At 37.3% G+C, this 25,426-nt stretch overlaps 2 protein-coding genes across 7 annotated transcripts; one reads left to right on the plus strand and one right to left on the minus strand.

The window, feature by feature from the left end:
- The first annotated feature begins 5,976 nt into the window (after positions 1 to 5,976).
- On the plus strand, positions 5,977 to 21,777 carry Serinc (serine incorporator TMS1). Of its 5 annotated transcripts, XM_074088776.1 has the most exons (12): positions 5,977 to 6,283; positions 8,195 to 8,359; positions 9,738 to 9,826; positions 10,027 to 10,122; positions 10,201 to 10,379; positions 11,528 to 11,643; positions 12,267 to 12,482; positions 12,921 to 12,944; positions 14,368 to 14,506; positions 14,779 to 14,805; positions 18,842 to 18,989; positions 19,953 to 21,777. In XM_074088776.1, exons 1-12 carry the CDS (start codon positions 6,248 to 6,250, stop codon positions 20,083 to 20,085), a joined length of 1,368 nt encoding a protein of 455 aa, XP_073944877.1. In that variant the 5' UTR covers positions 5,977 to 6,247; the 3' UTR covers positions 20,086 to 21,777. The 5 variants fall into 5 exon arrangements, with proteins under 5 accessions (XP_073944877.1, XP_073944880.1, XP_073944895.1 ...); XM_074088779.1 differs by lacking the exon at positions 14,779 to 14,805 and having other exon boundaries at positions 5,978 to 6,283; positions 18,827 to 18,989; XM_074088794.1 differs by lacking the exon at positions 14,779 to 14,805 and having other exon boundaries at positions 5,980 to 6,283.
- On the minus strand, positions 21,764 to 25,188 carry LOC141428801 (O-glucosyltransferase rumi homolog). Of its 2 annotated transcripts, XM_074088823.1 has the most exons (6): positions 24,981 to 25,188; positions 24,537 to 24,721; positions 23,488 to 23,676; positions 23,139 to 23,269; positions 22,898 to 23,045; positions 21,764 to 22,399 (listed from the first exon to the last, which is right to left on the minus strand). In XM_074088823.1, exons 1-6 carry the CDS (start codon positions 25,099 to 25,101, stop codon positions 21,977 to 21,979), a joined length of 1,197 nt encoding a protein of 398 aa, XP_073944924.1. In that variant the 5' UTR covers positions 25,102 to 25,188; the 3' UTR covers positions 21,764 to 21,976. The 2 variants fall into 2 exon arrangements, with proteins under 2 accessions (XP_073944924.1, XP_073944930.1); XM_074088829.1 differs by lacking the exon at positions 24,537 to 24,721 and having other exon boundaries at positions 24,981 to 25,068.
- Between the last annotated feature and the right edge of the window lie 238 nt (positions 25,189 to 25,426).

The following is a 25,426-nucleotide window of genomic DNA, read 5'->3' on the forward strand; positions in this document are numbered from 1 at the left end:
TGCAATGTCGGCGTGGTAACCATACCTATATGTAACTCAAGTAAAATTACAGTTTTCTGGCACTAACAGTCTCTAAACTAAGTCGCGGATGGACGGACATGGCAAACTACATATAGGGTTCCTTGTGCTAGTTGTGCTACGTAACCCTAAAAATTAAGTCATCCATTTCTCATTTGATTGGAAGTGCTCGGCAGACGTCGTTAGTTGAAGCGACGTGAGGTTTGTCAAAGGTACAAGTAGGTAAACAATGGGGTTGAAAGATCACTCACGTCCAAGGCCACGTGAGAAGCAGGCACTTTTTATTTTAATTCTGTTGACCAGTGGTCAACTGCTGCTGGTACCATTCTCGTGCGGGTACCTACTCCATAACGTAGGTAATTTTCACCAAAAAACCCCTATCCCCAAATGGCTATACCTGCTTCCTGCTATACCTAACAATGGCTATACCGGCCAGTGAAACCAAGGCAGTCTGGCTTTACGTAATTAATTTTAGTTGGTTTGTCCTCATGTGATACTTGATCATGACACCTAGGTGAACTTGCAATCAGATTTACTACAACTATAGATACACTAGTGCCTCGAGAGTTGAAGTGAATGATTACACATACAGCTAGTGTAATCTTACAGACGTTAGTTTATTCACACTCTTATTCTTCATTACTGGTATTTGTCGACCCAATCCCCTTGATGGATACCAGTAGGCACACGGGTGTTAGGAATTAGGCAGCAGAGTTACCCACTCGACGTAGGTTTAGCTTAGAATAGGCTCTCTCACTCACTGCACTTTGAGAGAGAGGAGACACCGCGAGTAATTTAAATGTGGAACCCGGGTTCCTAGTTTGCCGTCTTCGTATAGTTTAGTTGGTTAGTTTAGAAATATTAGGAATAGGATATACCTAGTAGGTTTGGTATTATTGCTTCCGCTTGGGTAAGGTAAAAGTTGTGTTTGTTTTATGTGATTTGGTATTTGTGTTTTTCTTCGCATTAACCATACAGCTAAGCTACTTATCTATTTGTCTAGGACTATAAATGACAGACTTTTGACGCCCGACGAATGAAAGGTTTCGGCGTTTCACATATCATTCAATGTTCTATGTTACAAACGCTAGTAGCTTCAAACAAGTGAGACAAAATAATTCAACAACTCACAACAGAATAATATTTATATTAAGTATTTGCTGAAAGTAGAATCTCCTTTGAAGACTGTGGTCGTTCCTGGCAGCGAACCTTGGATTGTATAGTCCTGTTTTGGCTATTTATACCAACTATTTTAATGGTAAAAGGCTTTACCAAATACTTACCCTTCATAAACTAACAATGCAAGTCATTTTGACTAAGGCAGATGCAAGTAAGTTGCTGACCGGTACCAGGTTATCCGGAAGTTACTTATTGGTCAATATGATGAACCATTGAAATTACATCCACGTACTACTGAAGTTGGACTTGTTACTGCAGGAGTATTGTGACCACGGGTTTGATCCAGGAACAGCCTCGGGCTATAACTGACTTCCCTTTGAATATCCTCTCTTATAACATTATATGTTTTTTATTTACTAACAAGGAAAAGGTAGTATGCTCATTCAGTGCTAACGCAGAGGAGGCAACCACGAGGCAACGCCCAGTACGATGACGAAAGCCACTTTCAGAGGCGGGGAGTGGGCCTCTGCAATGGACTCAGCTGCGGAATTAAATACCTTTTTCTCAAACATGCTCGGAAATGTATGCGTTAATGTCACGAAATGGAGACATGAAGTTTCTCATTTATGGATCCCTACACCTCCCTACATACACTCCCTTGGCCTAGGCCATGAAGTATGTATGAAAATCCATTATTGTCCGCTGCTCTAACTTTTTAATTTTGCTTACTAACATTAAACTGACAAAGGAAAAATTACGAACAGCCAACCACCACTACTCTGTAAGCATTTGCGATACTGCGATGCGATGCGATGCGCGAAGCGATGCGATGCGATGCGAAGCGATGCGAAGCGATGCGATGCGAAGCGATGCAATGCGACGCGATGCGAAGCGATGCAATGCGATGCGAAGCGATGCGATGCGATGCGATGCGAAGCGATGCGATGCGATGCGAAGCGATGCGATGCGATGCGATGCGATGCGATGCGAAGCGAAGCGAAGCGAAGCGATGCGAAGCGATGCGAAGCGATGCGAAGCGATGCGAAGCGATGCGAAGCGATGCGAAGCGATGCGAAGCGATGCGAAGCGATGCGAAGCGATGCGAAGCGATGCGAAGCGATGCGAAGCGATGCGAAGCGATGCGAAGCGATGCGATGCGATGCGAACGATGCGATGCGATGCGATGCGATGCGATGCGATGCGATGCGATGCGATGGATGGATGGATGGATGGATGAAATATTTCCTCACATTGTTTGAGAAAAGCACTATACAAGCCTCGGCCAGAACAGGGATTGCTGGACTCGTTCTATCCGGCCTCGTCTACGACTCGGCCGTCTACCCCAAACTCGTCCATCAATCCCTTACTTCATGGCCTCTGCAGTAATGTACTATTAATAACTTTCTTCATCGAACCGTCTTTTTGTCTTCTCTTTATTATTTAGTTAAATTATATAATAATTGAGCTCTTTTTCCATTATACTAAACGTACTAGAGGGTTACTTTCTCGGACTAGCCTAGCGATCACTTGGTCAAATTTATGACTTCAACAAGGTAAATCAACTTGAGTTAGGTTTAGGTAATTTGTTAGTTGAGGACCCATAATAAGGAGGAAATAAATTTAATTCGGTATGTAGGCCTAGGTGTAGGCTCAGGTAAGATTAAAAGTAGGTTAAAAAAGGGGGGGAACGGTACACTAGGTCATTGAAGAACTGATTGCACATGTCGCCTATCACGCCTAAGGGCGTTGTGAGTAGTTGCGTGTGTTCTACGTCTGGCCGCGCAGGTGCTGCACGCCAGCATCCTCACGCACCTTAGGCGCACTGTTGCAATGGGAGGGGGGCGGCGGGGTGTGTTCCGATTAGTTCCATTGACGGTACCTACTATTATAGAACTCTATTATAGTGCTATCAATGGAACTAGTGGGAAAACACCTGCCTCGCAAATATTAGTACATTACTGTAGAGGCCGGGAAGTAGGGGGTTGCCGGCCCAGGAGATATCGGATAGGGATGCGAGGCCGGCAACCCCAGGTTCCGGCCGAGGCTTGTATAGTGCTTTTCTCAAACATTACATGAAATAAAATAAAATAAAAAACAAGAAATGAACCTGGTGGGACGCTAGTCTGGTCGCCCTATTGTGTGGCTGTGGCGGCGGGCGGCTGCGGGCGTTGGTGCTGGGCGTAGGCCGCGTGCGTGTCGCAGAGCGCGCGTTGAAACAAAAGATGGTCGCACTGCCGGCCAGCGGCCTGCAAGGTTGTATGAAATCTCTTTTCAGGCCGCTAGTCACCGCGCGCAGGCAAGCGAGTCACAGCGCCTACTTCTCAGCCTATTATTTGTAACACAACGTCAATATTTCATGTCATGTTGAAAAAAAATCGTTGTGTGTATTGCAGTTTTGCAGTGTTTACGGGTGCCTAAATTAAACGCTGATAAAACCAACATTGTAATTTTTTATTATTACAAGCTTTTATTTAGTTTCACCTGTCCCGTTGTCTGTCTGTCTGTCTGTCTAGCTGTAGTCAAATCTTGCAAGTCAATTGAAATTTGGAATACTTATGTAAATCACGTGACAAAACAATAATCTAGTAGTGACATCCTGGTTGTCCAGCCAGGATCGTCTCCGCAGGACGAAACTCTTCAACGGTAAATAGCATCGACTTGAAATTTGGTATGCAAATGTAGTTTGGGTGGCAATGCAAGTACAGTCAATAAAAAATACAGTCAGCAAAAAAACCTTGCATTAAAAAATATTTTTATATGGTTAGGTTATTTCAATTTCCTGCTGATGCTGAAAGGTAAAATTAATACCTATTAGGTACTTTATTATTAGTCTATTAAAATTTGTCTAGGTACCTACTCAACAAAATGTAAACCATAGTGATGTGTCTATTTATAGAAAAAAACGTTTAAAAAAATATGCAAATTGCTATTTACAAATGAAATCTATCAAAATATAAATCCAAGGGTCAATCAACTTTTTAACCGACACTAATCTGTCCGCGACATTTTTCAAACAATTGCAGATTTTTTTAAGTAAACATGTTTTTTCTGTAATTTAATAGATGGTGTACATGAATATATGCCATCCTACGTAAGTTGAAGCCATTAAACCGTGAAATATCTTGTTGGAAGTACGATTTTTTGGTAACGCCAGAGACAATTTTGGAAACGCAGGAGACGCCCAAAATGTCGGTAAAATAGTTGATTGGTCCCCAAACGAATTTATGAATTTGAACTAATATTAATCCACATTTTTAAAAACTTATTTAGTTTAAAACATTCTTCGGTTGTTAACATTTTGTTAAGTGTTAAGTACAATCAAGGGCAAAAATATATACGTTACCAAGACGTCAAAAATATCTATACACCTTTATGTCACTATCTAACTATAAGGTCCATGTATACATATATGTGACGCGCTATTGCTGTATAGATGTTTATGCCCTTGACTGTACCCACCTAAACAAATAGACTTAGGGGCTGTTTCACCACCCATTGATTAATTTTAACTGACAGTTAAATGTAATGCTGTTCCAGATCCTAAGCTTTCCTATCAAAATTCAAAATTCCGTAATATTTTTAATTAAATTCCGCTCCGTTTCCTCACTTTGACATTGGCACAATCGTCGTTCTATCCGAACTTGTATATTGCCATTTAAAAAAATGTGATGTTGTCTGTTTTTAACCCCCGACGCAAAAAGAGGGGTATTATGAGTTTGACCACTATGTGTGTCTGTGTGTCTATCTGTGGCACCGTAGCTCTTAAACAGTGTATGTGTGTGTGTGTTTACTGCCGTCAGAGTGCAGCACTAGCACAAAACCGTATACAGCTAATGCCGTACATAATATCATATTATTTCAATTAAAGTTTTGGAAATATATCATGATTTCTATAGATAGGTACTTACTAATCTCTTCTGTCAAGGCGATAAAACATAAAGAGAACCTACTTATGAGAAGAGAACTGCAGGGCTACTACGAAACTCGAAGAGAGAGAGAGAGAGAGAGAGAGAGAGAGAGAGAGAGAGAGAGAGAGAAAGAGAGAGCATCACGACACAACACGACAGATTAATGTGAACCGGGCTTTGTCGCACTGTTCTGTTCTGTAGCCATACAGCCATACCCTCTGTACACTATGCCTGCAGGGCTACTCCGAAACTCGAAACTCGAAGTTCGTGTCGTGCGGTCCCTCTGACACTTATACTATTTAATACGAGAGCGAGAGGGACCGCACGACACGAACTTCGAGTTTCTAGTTCGGAGTAGCCCTGCTGTGACTATGCCTTTCTCTGTGGCTATTCTAAAATGTCAATTTATGGGGGATACGGTGACACCTCGGTGACACTTTTTCCCGGCCCGGATAATACCGACAAGGAAATACCAACCTTGTTTTTCGTCTATTCGCCCATAGAAACTGACGAGTTTCTATGGGGGAAAACACGAAAAACAGGGTCGGTATTTCCATGTCGGTATTATCCGAGCTGGGAAAGACCAACCCAAATTTTCTAGCAACACTGACTGAACAAAATTTCTGTATGGGAGTATGGGTAGAACGTTATAGTCTGTCAAAAAAGAGAAGAAATTAAAAAGTGGCAACACTGTAGTGTCATCCCTTTCAAACCCTGTCAAACCAAAAAGGGACGACACTACAGTGTTGCCACTTTTTAATTTCTTCTCTTTTTTGACAAACTATAGTTCAACTTCAACTTTTTTGTTTTTGGTAACCGGTCGCTTTAGGTTAGCAACCACTACTGCCAATGACTCCTGACAGCAGCAAAAGTAGTTAGCTCTGAGTAGTGTCAGCAGGGCTACTACGAAACTCGAAGTTCGTTTCGTGCGGTCCCTCTGACATACTATTTAATACGAGAGCGAGAGGGACCACATGACACGAACTTCAAGTTTCGAGTTTCGTAGTAGCCGTGCTGTCTGTGATGGGTAGGTAGATATATAACAAACAAGGGAAAGTACAAGTGCGTGAGTCAATCAATACCCAAGTCCTGCAACAATAACTGCCTTTGTTTGGTTGCATTTAGATTATTGATAACGTTGTTTTACTCTGACTTTTGCTACCTAGAGGGCAAAGTGGTTCAGCTGTAAACTATTTAAAACAATGGGAGCAGTATTGGGGCTTTGTTCAGCAGCACAGGTAAGCTTTTACTTGCTACAAAACAGCAAAACAATGATGAAGAATGAAAATGCATTGTTCACTAGAAAACAGTTTTTCTTATAATTATTTTAATAGTATCCGAAGGTTTAAGATTGAATTTTTGAAATAAATAACACCCTCCCCTTTCTAAAAATAACACTTTTATTAATTATTTTTGTATATCACGTTTATATTGATTAACTTTTGCACTAATAGCAATAACAATGACTTCTTTCAATTTGTCAAGTTAGTTCATTTAGCTGGATTCAATAAGTAGCTTAGGAATATCACTGCTGTAATTGACTAAAAACTGTAATTTAAATTGTTGTAACCTAGTACATATAAATGTGATATACACTAATATATATGCATGCAGTATTAACCATGATTAGATTTGATTGGCAATGCAAGAAAGAGCTATATAAAATGCATTACTTGGGCAAGATAGATAGACCAATCCGTTTTCTTACAAACAATAAGCCTGAGAGAACACAAGTTTCGCAGTAGCCATGCTGTGGGGGCATTCCTGAGAAAAAGGGTCTTGCCAGACAAACAAATAGACAAACAAACTGACAGAAACTGATCAAAGTGATCCTTTAAAAATGCAGTAAAATCTGTATTGTAACTCCACCTATGATGACACCAACCACTTATATGATGTAATTGCATTATAGTTTGGTTTCATATAAAATTCCTTATAACGGAGTTTGGATATGATGATTTTGCTTAGTCCCCTTTTTGTGACATTTTGGTTATTGTGACCTAATTTTAAGTCATTACATTGAATGATAGTGACCAAAATGATTGCTTGTGCTTTCATCACATCTTTATTTTTGCGGCCCCACCCACACTAAGATGGAGAATCAAACTCATTTTGAGTTTGTTTAACTAGGTCATAATTTTAACATGATTAAGGAATCACTTAATTCAAAACCCAAAAACAAGATGGAGAGACGACATCCGCCTAACCTAACACTGGGACCTTACTGGACTAGGGTAGCAAAAGATAGAGCTCAGTGGAGAGAGCTGGAGGAGGCCTATGCCAAGAGGCACGCTGAATTCAGAGACATAATATAGAATAGAACATTAAAACATGTACTGCTGAAGTTGTAGAGAATTCAGAATAGAAGGGTTTTATTATCCTGTGTTCTGTTATTTTCATGTGTTTTTATGTACCATCAGCCAAATATGTGGTCTACCACCCTAAAGTTGATAATCGTTTGCATTTCATAAAACAATAGTGCCAATAGACGTGTCTGTGAACTTGAAAGTTCGACTTTAGCAACATATTCATTTGATAGGAACTTGTTTAAAAGTTGATAGACCACTTATTTGGCTGAAGGTACAATAAAGAGTTTTACAATACAATTATTTTAATTGAAATGTTTCAAAACTGTAGTAACTTTGATATTCATGCCAGGAAATTGTTGACAGTGTTAATTCAGTAGTTTTATTAAAATCATATTTCATTAATTTAATGAAAGACCTAGCAAAATTAGAAAGTTTTCCTTTTTTCTAAGATTATGCTTTGTATGTCATTCATTAGTATGACATATTAGTCTGTAATAAGCGCTCTACTGTATGTGCATTACATATCTAAATTTTACAGGGATGTGGGGAAGCTATTAGTAACCTCTGTAACATCTTAGGAGTTGAGATGACATCTACTGATGATGACAATATTTAAATCGGTGACTCAACGGGGTCACGCCGTTTTGTCACCAAATTAATTAGTTTTAAATAATATTGATTATAAATATGTATGTTAGTCTGTAAGGTATTTATTGTATGGGCCAAGTTGCCCGAAATAAATGAATTTATTATTATTATTATTAAATAAAAGCAGCGGCCCTTGGCCTGTATCTTGCCTGTTTGTGGATCTAGTAAGATACTGATGGTGTTATTGTGCAGCTGGCCTGCTGCTGCGGCAGCGCGGCGTGCTCGCTGTGCTGCTCGGCGTGCCCGTCGTGCGCCAACTCCACGTCCACGCGGCTGATGTACACGCTCATGCTGCTGCTGGTTATGGTGGCTGCGTGCGTCACCCTAGCTCCCGGGTTACACAACGAATTGAAAAAGGCAAGTAATTTATTTATTTGTCAATTAAAAATTACATTTAAAAAACCAGTGCGCTGTAAGATTCAGATTATACAAAAAAAACGGCCAAGTGTGAGTCTAATTTGAGCACAAACGGTTCTGTACCATTATCTATACAACACTAGCTGGTGCCCGCGGCTACGCTCATGGTGTACTTTTTTTTTTTAATTTTCTAAATCTTGAAATGTGATGCCGTGACCAAGGGAAATTGGGATTCATTTTTTTTATATATTAAAAAAAAGATTAGAGAGTATATTATAACTTTTTTTTTATTTCACCTGTACTGTTGTCTGTCTGTAACCAAACGTTGCAAGTTAAATTTGACCCACTTCAAGGTTTCCGATCAAATTAAGATCAAAAATAAAAACGACAAAAAACACGTTTGTTGTATGGGAGCCCCCCTTAAGTTATTTTATTTTAATTTAGTAATTTATATTTGGAGTGAATATACAACTAAATATTCTGTGAATATTTCAAGCGTCTACCTGTTGCCGTTATTGCTATCGAGCAAAAACGGCAAAAAAAAACACGTTTCGTGTATGGGAGCATCACTTAAATATTTATTTTGTTCTGTTTTTAGTATTTGTTGTTATAGCGGTGGTTACCGCTTATAATGTATTTCTGTTGAAATACATAATCTGTGAAAATTTTAGCTATCTAACTATCACGGTTCGTGAGATCACGAGATACAGCCTGGTGACAGACGGACGGACATACGGACAGCGAAGTCTTAGTAATAGGGTTTCCGTTTTTACACTTTGGGTATGGAACCCTAAAAACGGAAACGAAGAACGAGAAGTAAGATGGACTTCGATCAGTCATCATTAAAAACAAAAATAATACTGGGTGCAACATGAGTTTTATTTAACGTGATCGATATGTGTACGATAGCTATCAAGGACAGCACTACACTACGACTGCGATGCGACTGAGGTGAGGCGTGTGGATAGCGGGGGAGAGGCTCCCTCTCTTCACCTCACGCCCCGACTGCATTTAACTCGCGCGCTATCTGTAATTATAGGGATTTTTAAAAATTGTCTTCGTCGCTACCCTAAAACAGCGCAATGCCAAGCCAGCAGGAGCGTACCTATAGTCGTCTACTACCTTATTTACATACTATCTATTGGGCTGCTACAACTCCTACTGGCTCTGCTGAGGCAGCAACTTCAAAACTGGTTGAAAATGTTTTTCATGGTTTATGTAAATTTTCTGTTAAGTATATATTTTTTACTTGAACTGATAAATATAATTTTCATGATTAGACTAGGACTATTCCATTATGTTTTGTGTCACAAGAGACTTAAAGTAAATGTTGTAATAGTTTTTACACATTGTTTAACAATTGATGTTCATATTGCAGGTTCCATTTTGTGCAAATTCAACAGGTGTGGTACCCGTAAACTTCAAAGTAGATTGCGAACAAGCGGTTGGCTATTTAGCAGTCTATAGGTACTTATTTTATTTCCTTTTTTATAATTCTTCAGGATCTTATAAGATTAACTTCACTAATACCTATAATAAAGAGGTAAACATTGTTAGTTTGTATATAATAGTAAGTTTAGGATAATCTTTGAAACTACAGAAAAAAAAAAAAAAACTTTCATCAGACATTTCTTCAAGATATTTGTGATTTTCTTTCTGATTTTCAGAATTTGCTTTGCATTATGCATGTTCTTCGTTTTAATGGCCCTGATAATGATTGGAGTGAAGTCGTCGAAAGACCCCCGCGCTGGCATACAAAATGGGTTAGTAAACAAGTGATTGCAAGAATTATTTTAAGTTATTTATATAAGGACAACTTTGATATGATATTTATTTGACAGATTTTGGGGCATCAAATTTCTGGTTGTGATTGCCGGTGTGATTGGAGCTTTCTTTATCCCTGAAGGATCATTCGCATCTACTTGGATGGTTTTTGGCATGATCGGAGGATTCTGTTACATCATTATACAACTTGTGTTGATTATTGATTTTGCTCATTCCTGGGCTGAAAAATGGGTTTGTAAGTATCATATTAATAACATGGTTAAAGACATAACAAAAATAATAGTAAAAATAATATCAAGTTCTGTGTTTCATGATTGCTCTGTCTATCATTCATTATAATTTATAAACTCATTCATTCTTATCTTACGGTTTCACAAATAAACGGCACTTGTTTGTTATAAGATTTACAAGAATGAAGAAATAAGTATCATTCATTAATCATTAGCTATTAACATTCGTTTTACTTGAAAATAACCATGGTCGTAACGATGTACTACAGTCTAAAACTATTGATTCTAGTAAACCTGTCTTATTTTAACTAACCGGCATGTCTCCCTGGAAGTAGGTACGCATAACTAGGGGTATAGTAGAAATACACAGAATGGTTACCACAAAAATCGGTAAACTAAATCAAAAACACTAAAGCAAAGGAAAAAAGAACATAGCATATCTTTATGGGAATATCTTGGCAGTTTTAATTTTTATGAAGAGAGAGTTATCTATAGGAACATTTATTTATTTATTTTAGGGATAATAAACAAATGTACATAATATATTACAGTGTACGTTACAATAAGTGTTACTCTATGTACAATCAACGACATTATCCACAGAGTACTGTGAAGCTATAATCGGTTGTCGAGCATCGGACTGCTGTACATTTAAACTCAGTTAAATTAAATTGATATACTTAGATTACATAACTTAACTTAATTATATATTATATCGTTTAGAATTTAATAGATACTGATTTACTTTATGCATCCCTTTGATGTAAATTTTGATTTAAAACAAAATATTTTTCATTTTATTAAGAAACACTTAAGATCTCTATTTAAACACAAAAAAATAATGGATAGAGAATTGTACAAATCCATAAATGAAGACCACAAAATCTGAGTTTTTGCAAAAGCCGAATCATTTGCTTTGATTCGCTTTAAAAGTCGAAGCACCCTTTATTCCTATCGATTCGAGTACTTTATTCATATGAGCGAAAATTCCAGTGTAATTAATTTATTTTGCTTTCATATTAAGCATATATGTATTAACATACTCTGCAAATAATAAGTAACAGTAAATGGATATACTTAAATGAAAAAATAAATAACATTAGCATGGCGGCAAGATATTTTTTTAACTTCGGTATGTGTTTGCCCTGTCCAGCTAACTATGAGGAATCGGAATCCAAGGGCTGGTACGCGGCGCTTCTGCTCGCGATGCTTGCCTGCTTCGCGCTGACGCTCACGGGCATCATACTGTTGTACATTAACTTTACTCAGGTAACAAATTTAAGTTTTTAATATTTTTAATTTAACTCCGCACTTTCGCCACATAAGATATCTACAAAAGATTATATTTTATAAGAGCGTTAGTGTAGTTGAACCTCAAGTGAATTCATGTAGGTCAATTGTAAGTATATAAGCGGTTTGCTTAATTACATATGCTTCCGTCTATAGCGTCAGAAAAATAAAGAAGGCATACGAAAACATTAACATGTAATTAGCAGCTAACCATAAATTACGTAGTACAGTGGAACCATTTGTTTCGTGACCCGTAGAACCTATTATCGCAGAAGCCATAGCGTCCGAAAATTTTCTAGTTAGCTTAGAAAGGAATGAACCAACACTTAATAAAGAATCTAAAACATACAATTGGTTAGACAATTGCTTACAGGCGCGGTCCGAAGGCCCCCCCCCTTGAGGGGGGGTCACAGGGGACATGACCTCTGTGTGTGTATTTCCGGATAAATACAGTCTAGGGCTCTTCAAGGCTATTACTAAACCAGTGTGATACGCCTCACCTGCAGTTTAAATCAGGTGAGATAGGGGTCAATAACGGTCAGTTGTATTTAAAAAAAATATGTGTGGAGCCCTAAGTTTTTATTTATTTTGTGTCCTCGCAGGCTGACAGTTGTGACTTGTCCAAGTTCTTCATCTCCATAAACCTAATCCTGGTGGTGCTGGCGAGCGTGGTGTCCATCCTGCCGGCGGTGCAGGAGCACAACCCGCACTCGGGGCTGCTGCAGTCTTCCGTCGTCTCGCTTTACGTCATGTACCTCACCTGGTCCGCGCTGTCCAACTCGCCCAGCCCTTGCAACAGCATGATCGACCCGAACAATGTGAGTCTTTATATATCGACGATTATATATTTCCTATATTGGAGCGAAACTGTGCGTCTTTTGGTACTAAAGGTTGTCTATTCGGTGGGCAGTGAGCAGCAGTGAAAATTCTTGTGCTTTCCAACTAACTATTGAAAAGATCTGCTCTAACAAAATCAGATGCACAACTCGAATCTGCAATATACCGAAATGCAGCAGTCACTAAGTGCCTGAACCGCATTTAAGCAGGCATTGGAACAAACACCCGAGTGTCCAACTGCTTAGAGGCATTCGAAAGGGAGCGAATGCGGCTAGGGATTTTGCGTTTGAACACATTTTTAATTAATCTATTTCAATAATACATACGAGTATACATTAACGACTATTTAACTGATTGTCTGTTTATACATGTCTAAAATTATATTATTTATGTTATTATATTTAAATATGCATTACCAGGATCATAAGGCAGATGTTTATTGGGTATGTACATTGTGAAAAAAGCATAATATTGTCCCAGTTTTATGAGACCTACAAATCCTTTAGGTAGATGCAGGCTAGTCGCCTTTTATCACCTCTGTTTCATTTTAATGTGTTTTGCACAAAATTTTAATTGTTCTGGCAATCACCATGTGTCATGAAGTCGCTAGCATGAATTTTATTAATTCGTTTTTAATTAGGTTGTCATCCTCAATAGAGATATATCCTAAATAACCGCTATAAGAAAAATATTGAACAATTAATGAATTTTCGTAATCTATTAAAAGCATTTTAAAGTGATTTTACTGTGATTTATTATCGTCATAAAGCTTCCTTTAAATGTTAACCCACTTTCTAATGTAGCGCCACCCATTTAACACCTTTTGACTTCTTTTAAATCTGTGCCTCCATAGATAAGTGAAGTCACTCGAAATTTATTGAGACAACAGCGCCAGCGACATGTTTTGCTTCTTTAATGTGACATTACGACTACACCTAGTGCCATCCACGAAGACGCGTGATTTTGTTAAAATTAACCATGACATTGTAATAAGAACCACGGCACCTGAGCACGGCACGCGTCATCGTGAATGACTCTACCTATAAATCAAATAAAATTCGAGTGACGCTGACGATATCGTTTCATAAATTGTCGTTTTGATACTATTAGCGTTTACGATCACATTTTTTAAACTTCGAATGTGCAAGCGGCCCTAAGTGTAACAATTTAATATTAGCGTTAAACATAGCAGGTAGGTAATGAAATAAAAGTTATTTGAAGCATTGTCCAAGTTACTTATACCTTGAAACTAAATCATTGCTTCACTTTTCGTCTACAACTATTAACCCCTCGTATATCAGAACTATCAGAAGTAAAAAAAAACTGCATTCAAGTCTCTTTTGGTTCAAAGAATACATATCTGTCTCTGGACATACGAGAGGTTAAAACTCAGGCATATAAGCATCTGCCATATAGTCGCGCCAGGCGTCTAGGTGTGTTACAGTGAGAATAATATAGGCTGTAGCGTAGCCCTAGTACACTACAATTTTTAATATAGATACTATAGCCAACATGTCCAGTCAAGGGCATACATATATGTATGTTAGCAAGACGTCAAAAATATCTATACACCTTGATCTATAGGTATACTAACTAACCATTAGATCGATGCATACATATATTTGATACTTTGGCTGTATAGATATTTATGCCTTCGACTGTCCAAGAAAACAGGAATTTGCTTGTGTCATGTAGTCAATACAAGCAAAATCTTAATACTTAATAATTATTATTTAATATGAGAATAAATTACGCTTGCCTTGTCTCTAGTCATCTAAGCTAGAGAGCGAGTGTTCTCACTCTAAAATGTACACTGGCGGCTGGCGCGACGACGCAACAGACTCCTTACACGCTGTGTCTGCGCAGGCGTCGTCGTTCGACAAGCAGGCTATCATCGGGATGGTGATCTGGGTGTGCAGCGTGCTGTACTCGTGCGTGCGCACCGCATCCGCCTCTTCCAAGCTCACCATGACTGACCACATCCTCGCCAAAGAAGGCACACAAGGTGAATATTCCAAATTACATATTCCTTAGTATATTATATGGATACTTGTTTGTTACTCTTACTAGTTTATCACAAACACGCATTATTTGAACACTGGCATATATTTTTATACTTGTTTATTACATACTGTTTTTAATTAAAATAACGTTCGGTCGAATGAGTGTCCTGTCAGTGTTCAAATAAATACTAATGATAATTTAATTCATTGACAAACTAACGCACGATTATGACTTTCTTGCGAACGAAACGCGCTGTCGACGGTGCGGCGTAAGGGCAAGGAGGGCTCATTGCTAACGAAGGTAACATATGCCCATTTAGATGCCTTCGCCTCGCTTATTCCATGTCATTAATCATTATCCTATTAGATGAATAACAAATTGTAAGGTCTGTTTACAGGTTCTTATAATCTACAGTCAACCAATTTGATTCCTAGGCCACCATAGAACCTTACCATAGTAAATAGTTTTGGTTTGTCTATACTATAGCAATGCTTATTGGATGACGTAAAATGTCAGAATGACAAGGTTCTGTGGTGACCTAGGAATCAAATTGGTTAACTATACAGTAGGGTGGAGCGAATTTTTTTTTAATGCTGAATGGTGCTAAAAAGTTGCGATTTTGTTAAAAGGTTTATGAAAAAACTAAAAATATTCAAACCTACAGAGCCCTCTACTTTCATTCAAAGCTTTGAAAAAAATAGTTAAGTTAAATATGGTAAAATTATGTGTTTTTACCTAAAGTATGGTGTCATGTTATTCGAAATATGTATTACCTTAGTTTAAGTAAAGCGCCTTTGTAACGCGCTAAATGTACCAAAACTTGAAATTTAATAGACTAGAATCGTTTAAGTATGTTTATATGACTTATAGCACGAAACTGTATGTATTGATACAATTTTTTGATTTAAGTTGATGTCCCGTCGCCCGTCACTTTTCAGCGTAAAACAAGTTTATTTATTTTTTTGAAATTACGAAATTTTCATTCAAAAATCAAATCTTTGAGGTAAGGTAGAGGGCTTAAAACATGTCGAAAAAATAATTTAAAAATATTTATGTAAGAAACTAGTCCATATGCAAGTTTTAGAGGTATTCGAGACTGATTAAAAAACTTTTTTTTTATACATAACTAAACGCTACACCTTACTGTACAGTACAACCAGAATATTGCTATCGGTCGGAACTCGTCGGTTTTCTTTGTTTTCCTGATGATTTAAGTGACAAAAGAAACAGAAAATCTATCTTTTTTTTTCGAGCTCCGAGCGACTTTAGCAAACTAGTTTAAGTGTGCCTTTAAAGGTATTTTACAAACTCGTTACGTTAGTCGGTTTAAACATCCCTGCTAATTTAATTTTTGTACCATAGTTTCTATTATTGATCCTCTACAGGCCTGTATAAATGGTTTAAGTCCATTTCAGTACTATCGGTGTTCTCATTTCATTCATAAATCATCATAAGTACTAACGAACAACTAGATATTATGTCATTTACAAGCTACATACTTATACAAAAAATAACTGAAAACCTAATAGTAGTTCATTCAGAATCGCGAGTAGAATAGGGTTACACTGAATTTTAAAGCAAGTTTTTTTTATTAAAAATATTTTTTTTCACTGTGTCCAGTCTAAAAGTTACCGAATCTTGCTTGAACCAATTAAAACACTTAATGAGGCTGCATGTGCTACTTTTTAGATTTTTAATACCGGCCATTTTTCTGCCAAACGATTTTGTGAAATGTCATGAACACTTAGTTTTTTACATCATGAATGTGAACCCCATTTAAGAGACCTATTGCCATTACAATAGAATTCAATAGATGCTTGAAATACCTTCGACTCCCTCGACATATTTTCATTATTAGGGTTTGATAACAAAATTACCAGTTGAAGGCTTTATTAAGTTAGTTTAACCCCCTGTTTCACCAGCCATTTGATTAAATTTATCTGACGGATAAATGTGATGCCGTCTCTGTTTGTTTTGTTCGAATAGACGGAGACGGCATCACATTTATCCAACTAAAATGAATCAATGGGTGGTGAAACAGCCCTAAGCCTTTTCTTTACATTCTCTAAAATTCAACCAACATAATTATTTGGCTATAAATGTTGTTGGTCTGTAAATTTGTTTTAAGAGTACAATTTTGTAAAATCCCTTTTTTATGTGACTGCTTTCTGATAGTGACATATATATACAGATCTATTGAATAATGTTTTTCCATCGTATTTTGTCGGATAAGTTCGTTTTTATCTTGCTTTTTTAATTAGCTTCAGTTACTGAAGCTTTGAGCCTTTGAGCTTTTTAGCTTCAGTCGAGTACTGCCTTTTCGCAACGTAACGTTTGGCAACCTGTTTCATTTCGCAACTATTCATTTCGCAAACTCTAAAACTGTAAATATTTCAGGATTTATTTCAGGGCCATCGTGTAGAACCCTTTAGGTTAGGTTAGGTTAGTTTTATAAAAATCCTGAAATATTTACAGTTTCAGAAATATTAAACAGTTGGGAACTGAAAAGTTGCGAAATGAATAGGTTGCAAACGTTGCCGAAACATTAGTAAAAACTGTTATTCGCTTCACTGTAACGAAGCCAAGTTCACTGAAGCAAGTTACTGAAGCTAATTGAAAAAGCAAGATAAAAACTAACTTTTCCGACAAAACACGATGGCAATACATTATTCACTACATCTATAACACAGATTTGATTGCCTAGGATTGCCCTGTATGTTAATATGCTTTCCCCATATTGTAGCTTTGTAGCAAAACTGTGTGTTGCCCTACAAATTATACATACTCGTATATTTTTGACGCGAACGCGAAGCTTGTGGGGCAGGTTTAGTTTACTACTAAAGACATGAGAAATGTCGATATAGTAGTGGTGGTGGCTTTGGTTTCCATAATAAAGGACTAGTGATACAAATAAACGTATCTGAAAAGCAGCTATTTTTATTTTTAGTTTTAAAATAAAATTTTCGTCTTAACACTTTAGCTGTCTCTCGCTTTCGCCACTGTCATGGGTCGATACGTCCGTGCATTACAGGTAATGCACAAATGTACAGAATCATCCATTTCTGACGTCACGTAGACGTGGCAGAGCTAGTTTGCAGGTGCATTTCATTTAACGCACGGACAGTTAAAGTGTTAATTCTACATAACCAGATGTTGAGAACCTTACATAACACAATAGTTCAATGCAAAACATTCATATGGTAGAAATTATGTTATTGTCCTGAATATGTTGTTGATAACTATACAGATGTCCCAAGGCTATGCCACATGTAAAGAAAGTATCTTAAATATTGTAGATAGACAATTATACTGAAGAAAGACGTCATTTTTATGGGGACCTGTAATGCTCGACCCTGTACTGCTCATCCATAACTGTACGACCTGATAATACAAACTCATTTTAGATTAGAATTATCAAGTCGTACAATATTAGGTCGTGCATTATTAGGGAGTCCAAATGTTTGCTCGCCCTGTTATTGTACGTCGTTATAATCGGAATCCAATCGAATCGAATCACCATAGATTTGTGTTTGGTTGTGCTAGGTCCAATTGTGACCATAACGCGCGAGCCAAGCGAGTGTAGGGAGCGTGCCGCGGCAGCGGCCGGCGAAGCGCCAGGACCAAATTAATTATTTTCTACTAAATTTATTAATATTCGGTGTACTTATCAATCGTGAGAATCGATCGAATCGATTGCTGTCAAAAGTGTGCTCCGATTATTAGGTCGTACAAAATCAGGTTGCCCCATAGCACCTTGAACATTATCGGTACAGGGTGATAAAGCTCGACCCGTGTTCCAAGTGACATGTGATTGAATTATCAGGTCGTACAAAATCGGTCGAGCATTGTCCAGGTCGTACAATAACTACACCCATTTTTATGTTCAAAACAATTGAAACTGCTTTCAAAGAAATTTTAATAATCCCGGTCTGAACCGGGAATCGAACCAGCCAAATATAACAAAAAACATTAATTTTGCGGTACTGATCAAAAGGCTCAATCATAAGGATTATTTTTTTCCTGATCTTAAATATAAAAGGAAGACCATGTAATTTTACATTCATAATTTCAGGAAAATTAATACAATTGGTTTTTTTTTTACTATTTGGTGTGTTCGGTTCCCGGTTTAGACAGGGTATTTCTCACAAAACTTTGAATGCAGTTTAAATTGTTTTTAAAATCAAAACGAAGTCTTCTTTAAGTAAAATTGTCGGTCTTAAATATTTAAGATACTTTCCCTCCATGTGGCATATCTAGCCGTAGGATACTGTATATAGCACCATGCTAATCGATGCATGTGTTGTCTGCTCACTGAGCGCAGGGTATGATTCCATAGAGGGCGCGGGCGCCGACGGAGGCGAGAGCGGCGAGACCAAAGTGTTCGACAACGAGGGTGATGCCGTGGCCTACCCTTGGACTTTCTTCCACGTTGTCTTCGCCCTGGCAACTTTGTACTCCATGATGACTTTGACCAACTGGTACAAGTAAGTAATCTTAAATTGCCAATATTTTCTCTTACTGTTCAATTCACTAATAAATTAATCTTTTGTATACTGAGGTACAACGCCTCTGAGGGCCTACTCCGAAGTTCTAAAATCGAAGTTCGTGTCGTACCGCCCCTCTCGCTCTCGTATTGAATAGTATAAGTGTCAGAGGGACCGCACGACACGAACTTCTAGTTTCGAGTTTCATAGTAGCCCTGCTGACACTGAGAGAATGCACGATATACAGTTGTAGTGAATAATGTTTGTTTTGCCATCGTATTTTGTCGGAAATATCGTATTTATCTTGCTTTCGCAACTAGCTTACTGAACTTTACTGACTATAATTGAGAAAGAAATGAACTTTTTTCCGACAATCATTATTAACTACATACCTACCTGAACTTGCGCAAAAGTGGAAGAGCGGTTCTGAACCATGAAATGTTTTACACGCCCCTTAATAACCTTATGTAGATCATTTCTAGCTCTAAAACCGGTTATTCACTTCTGCTGCTGACTGCTATGTAGATCAGATGGATATCCTTGCCAAGTTGTTATTTTACCTTTGTTTCATAAACCCATGGCCAATATGTTATTTGAATTGTTTTTTTTCTGTACAAATACTTAAAGCAAAGGGATTAGTTATACCAAATGTTAGAAATAGTCTTGCATTCCATTGACCCGCATGAAACGGTTCTCTTCATCCTTCCTTCCTTGATCCTACGATTTTGGCCTTTGAGTAGTGTTTTTCAGTATACAAATAAAATAACATTATTAGTGATAGGACACTGTTTGTTTAAGGATTTTGAGTGAGCGAACGACACAGTAATGTGCTGTAAGGTATGAATAAGGGACTTAGAATTAGCGAGGTTCTTTTGTTCGTATTATTATGAAATGCTTTGACCCTTTGATCCTGCAGTGGGTTATTTTTTTATGCTTATTTTACACTTATTTTTTTGTCAACAGCCCAAGCTCCCAGCTTTCTAAGGAAAATATTGCGTCCATGTGGATCAAGATAACCTCATCGTGGCTCTGCATCGGCATCTACATCTGGACCATGATCGCCCCGGCCATCTTCCCGGATCGCGATTTCAGTTAAACTGGCCACTATAATTTATTTTATTTAAATTCTAAATCTTTATAAGTAAATAAAATTGTAATCACTAAGTAGTTTCCGTTAAATTTAGAGATAGAAAAAGGAGATTGCTATTTTACAATAATATATAATTGATAGTAGAGTAGGACCAGCAATTCCAACATCCGTTCCAATGAACAATACATTTTTAAAAAAACCGGCCAAGAGCGTGTCGGACACGCCCAAGATAGGGTTCCATAGCAATTATAAAAAATCATATATTATATAGTATATTTTTCTAAGGATTTCGTATTGTGTACGGAATCTTCCAAGTTTACGTATATTTTATACCTTAGGCTGCTATTTACTCTTACTACTAATTCTCAAGCAATCTTATCCGTTATAAATTACTACCATCCTGATTTTTTTTAAACTTTTCCACCCCACAGTTTAGATTTTAGGAGGGGGGGGGGGAGGCTCGACTATAATGAAAATTTGCACTTTAAAATTGAATATTTCGCAAACATATCACTGAATCGAAAAATCGTTTAGGCAACCCCCCAATGGTTTTAAAATCCCTAAAAAAGAATTTTATTGTTTCATTATTTTACCACTTTGTCGGCATGACTGATATGTATATTCATGTCGAATTCTAGTACTAACGGACTCTGAGCATAGCCGCGGACAGACAGACAGACGGACAGACATGGCAAAACTATAAGGGTTCCTAGTTGACTACGGAACCCTAAAACTTTTAGGTACCATCAGCCAAATAAGTATGGTCTATCAATTTTTATATAAGTTCCTGTCAAATGAATATGTCGCTAAAGTCGAACTTTCAAGTTGACAGACACGTCTATTGGCATTATTGTTTTATGACGTGCAAACGAATATCAACTTTAGGGTGGTAGACCATATATTTGGCTGATGGCACCTGTTTTTTCTTCAGTAGTCAGCTTCAAATTTCGAATTCTACAAAAAGTTATAATTCAACGTAGATAATCCATACGTCCATACCAATATTATAAATGCGAAAGTGAGTGTTTTTGTATGTTTGTCCGTCTTTCACTTCGAAACGGAGCGACGGATCGACGTAGATTTTGCTTGTCTGAATTATAAGGTTGGCAGAATAAGGTTTGTTTCACATTGCTACTGCAAAGACTCGCTGGTCCTGCTCTATGTTGACATACCTTGTTTTCAATATTCTATCTACTACCAAACTCTTTAAGTGTGAGAAATAATCCCCTCATTCATAAAAAGTTGCAGTTTTCTGTGTCTGGAAAAGACGAATCGGTGTTAGGTCGTCACATTTGCACTAAGACCTAATTTTCAAATTATTTAATTCGAAGTAGATGTTACAACAACAGCTAGTGACAAAATGAAGACAAAACTATTGACTTGCAAAACCTAAGCTTCGCCGTCACCAGCGATAAGCTAGGAAGCTGAGGAGTTTGCGAGAAAAACTTCCTCTAATATGAAAACAAAAAATATAAGTATTTTTATGTGTGGACTTTTCGTGACACACCGCTGCTCCGCACATCTCCGGCGAATGTGCTGGTGCTACATAACAAGTGTTTTAGGGTAGTTATAGTTTGTATGTTCATATCTAAATAATTGTTGAAATATTTAAAGCTTGGCAATGTTTAAAATACTTAACTGTGTCCTAGTCTTATTAAACTATGCGTTTCATTAAAACAATAAATTCCGGTATTCGAATATTGTTTTATTGTTCCTTTATATTGAATTAATCAACTTCCAGTTTTACTTACCTTAACATATTACTGTGTTAACAAATCCTTTTTCGCAGTTGGGTTTGTCAGTCAACGAAAGTCGACTGAGACCATTTGTGTACCTATGAGTACAGCAATTTTTAGTTAGTTGTGAGAATTCCAATTGCATAATGGATATGCTTAGGTTAGGAGATTTTTATTAAGTCTTCATCTTTATCAATGTCATATTTCAATAATTTGGCATATTTCAACAACAGTTTTCGCCAGTAGCATTTCACATCTTTTTCAGATAATGTGTCCCAAATCATTTCATATCCTCTCTGTGCAATTTCTTCAGCCAGTGAATCATTTTCTTTGAAAAAACTGATGTACTTTGCAATCTGTGACTGTGTAGCTGTCGGACTTACAGGTATGTAGTGTATCCATGGTTTTAAAGAAGGATAGAAAAATTCTTGCCAATCATTTCCCACGTGAAACACTAAAGACTTACAGAGAAACAAATGCTTCAGACGAAAACTTGCAGCAACTCCCCTATAGTTGAAAAGATACTTGTATTTACAATGTTCTTCAAATAATACCTCAGCAGCTGGCTCTGCATAAAGAGTGTCCTGCAATTATCATAAAGCCAACTATTATATCAGTTTAACAGAAAACAAATGTTTAGGGGCTGTTTCACCATCCATTGATTAGTGTTAACTGACGGTTAAATGTGATGCCGTCTCCGTCTATTCGAACAAAACAAATAGAGACAACATCACATTTAACCGTCGGTTAACACTAATCATTGGATGGTGAAACAGCCCCTTAGTCTTGAACTTTATTCCCATTGACCTCAGCCATTGACAAAATGTCTTGTGAGTTAAAATAAAGGAATACTATGCTTGAGTTGGTAACGGTAATCGTTAACCATCAGGCAAACCATTTGCTTGTTTGCCCCATACCATAAAAAAAAAACAATTTGCTATAACCATAACTAATTATATGTATGTAGTTACTTGGCACAGCACATGCTACGTGATCTATACTATGATACGTGTTTTTTTAGTTAATTGAATTTAAAGTTTCACAACAATGGAAATATTATGAAATTGTGCAAAATTGTATACCTTTTCAGATTTCCATGCTTGATTCTTAGTATATTGGGCATCAACTAAATGTGGTTTTGCTCGAGATAAAAGGATAAGAGCATCCCGCTCTTCGCTTGTTCTTGATCCTCTGAAAAAAGCTTTTGGTATTTTCTTACTCCAAGGCCACCTGAAAATTAGGTTTCAAAGATACAAACAGACATTACAAGATTTCAAAGGAATTACACTTCATTTAGGGGTTCAATAAGGAATTTTAATGTACTTTTTGGCAGCAGCAGAGATACTCAGTCTGTGTTTATCCCATCTACCAATACCCGTAGGATACAATGATATTGCAGGACCACCTTCCCAGAAACTCCATGCTGGATACATTATGTCGTAATAATCTTTAGTCTGAAAATAAAAGCCACTTGTTTCATATTTCATATTTTACATAAGTATTTTATAAATTTATAAAAATGATCTTAATCATCATCATCTCATCTCCAATCTGTGTATGACCCACACAATGGGCACAGGCATCCTCTCCTAATGAGAGGGCTTAGCATGTTAGTCTCAATATGTAAAAAATATGTATCTTAAAAGTAAAAATAATTTTTAAAAGGTTTTACCTTACTGAATGAAAACACAGGCGCCTTTACATGGCCCCAAGCATGGTTAACTTGGGGCCAATCTCTTGTATTTATTATAATTTCCATATTAGGTAATTTTGGTGCCAGAGCACTTAAGTAATGTTCTACTCCAGCACATCGAGCAGGAAAATGACAATCTTTCTGACGATATAGTTTACCATTCAAAATCTGAAACATATTTAAAATGTTCATTGATACATATTTTTTTATTGTTAAACAAGTATAAGAAACATGTAGTAAATGACAGAAAAATTATAAATGGGCATGCAATTTGAGGCACTTAATGCAGCAGCTACAGCCAGGGTTGAGGAAATCTTGAGAAGCACATGCTCTTATAAACTTAACACAATCAGTGCCAACAGTGGCGTAGCTAGGTGGACAAGGGCCCCAGTGCATAGAGAAAGGATCTGGCCCTCACCCTCACCCTCTCTTTCCATGTAGCTTGAACTTATGTTGGCCTTCAAAACCACACAATAACAAGCAGCACATGCTTATCGAGGATGTTTGGCACATGTGTTGAAATTCTTAAATCAGGAGTTCTGTAATTGTCGATGTTCATTTAAAAAACAAAAAAATATGTTGTGCTCACAAGTTCTTCTCTTTTTCTTTTAAGCTCCTCTCTTTTCAAAGCTTAGGTTAGAGGGCCCCCTGAGCTCTGGGGCCCTGGTGCACTGCACCATCTGGCCATACAATAGCTACATCACTTGAGTGCCAAGAACCTGACAGTTTGGTTCTGTATGTAGGTAGGCAGAAATACGCTACTGGTTACAAGCATAGTGCATAGCAATATGTGGTTGCAAATGTGTTAAGCTAATGAACACTTAGCAAAATAAGTGCTTCATATTTTTTTTGGACTTTGCATGTACCTATGTATGAAAAAAAAGATTTTCAGTTCTATCATCAAAACATGAACATACTTGTTTTTATCAATAGACTTTTTTTCCAAACATTCCATGCTCGGTCCTTACTTGGTGTTCAACTTTATATTCTTGTTATTATTCTTTAACAGTAAAGAATATTGATCTTGCCTGATACTTAGTGGCCTTAGCTCGAGCTAATAAAAACATGTCATGCGTGATTCCATCCCGGAATGGGGCTAAATCTTGATCTATTACAGACTTGTGGCAGCTACAATTTCGCTTTAAACAGGGTACATATTTTACTGTGGCTATGTTCATATGTCTTCGAATTTGTGAAATCCATTCGTTACTTTCTGAAACCATGTTTACATACATCAACATCATACACGTTACTGGGTTTGTACTATCTATTTACTAAAAAAATCTTTAAAATATTTTTAAACATTTTAAAGTTGTGTTCCGTGGAATTTGTGGCTATTCATGTTTAACTAACGTACATTAAATTTTGTACTTAGGCAATTGTTTTTAAAATAATTAGGCTCGGCTTTAACGCTGTCAAATTAAATTTGTGATAAAAGTTTGAACTTTTAATTTCCAGCATGCAAGCCTTACCTTTATCATATTTGTTCTCATTTTCTGTACATAAATCAGAACTTGAGCATGTCGCATCGTTCTCAGATAAGGTCACAACCGTAAAGCAATATAAAAGCAGTAACTGGTAAAAATTTATCATCTTTGCAAAGCCTCGATTCCGTTTCTCGCACGCAAATAAAATAACGCATTACGCAGGCCCGGTGGCCCGGATAATACCGACCCGATAATTCGTATACACGCCCATACAACTTGCAGCAGGGCTACTACGAAACTCGAAGTTCGTATCGTACCATCCCTCTCGCTCTCGTATTAAATAGTGTAAGTGTCAGAGGGACCGCACGACACGAACTTCGAGTTTCGTAGTAGCTCTGCAGGGCTACTACGAAACTCGAAGTTCGTATTGTACCGTCCCTCTCGCTCTCGTACTAAATAGTATAAGTGTCAGAGAGACCGCACGACACGAA

Source organism: Choristoneura fumiferana, chromosome Z (assembly GCF_025370935.1).
Source record: "Choristoneura fumiferana chromosome Z, NRCan_CFum_1, whole genome shotgun sequence".
Classification (NCBI taxonomy): domain Eukaryota; kingdom Metazoa; phylum Arthropoda; class Insecta; order Lepidoptera; family Tortricidae; genus Choristoneura; species Choristoneura fumiferana.

Coding starts and splice junctions, on each gene's coding strand:
- Serinc (XM_074088776.1), top strand. CDS start 6,248: ATGGGAGCAGTATTGGGGCTTTGTTCAGCAGCACAG. Junction 6,284..8,194: donor GGCTTTGTTCAGCAGCACAG/GTAAGCTTTTAC, acceptor GTTATTGTGCAG/CTGGCCTGCTGCTGCGGCAG. Junction 14,806..18,841: donor AGGGCTCATTGCTAACGAAG/GTAACATATGCC, acceptor ATGATTCCATAG/AGGGCGCGGGCGCCGACGGA.
- LOC141428801 (XM_074088823.1), bottom strand. CDS start 25,101: ATGATAAATTTTTACCAGTTACTGCTTTTATATTGCTTTACGGTTGTG. Junction 23,677..24,536: donor CTAAGGCCACTAAGTATCAG/GCAAGATCAATA, acceptor AATATGTTTCAG/ATTTTGAATGGTAAACTATA. Junction 23,046..23,138: donor ATCTCTGCTGCTGCCAAAAA/GTACATTAAAAT, acceptor CCTAATTTTCAG/GTGGCCTTGGAGTAAGAAAA.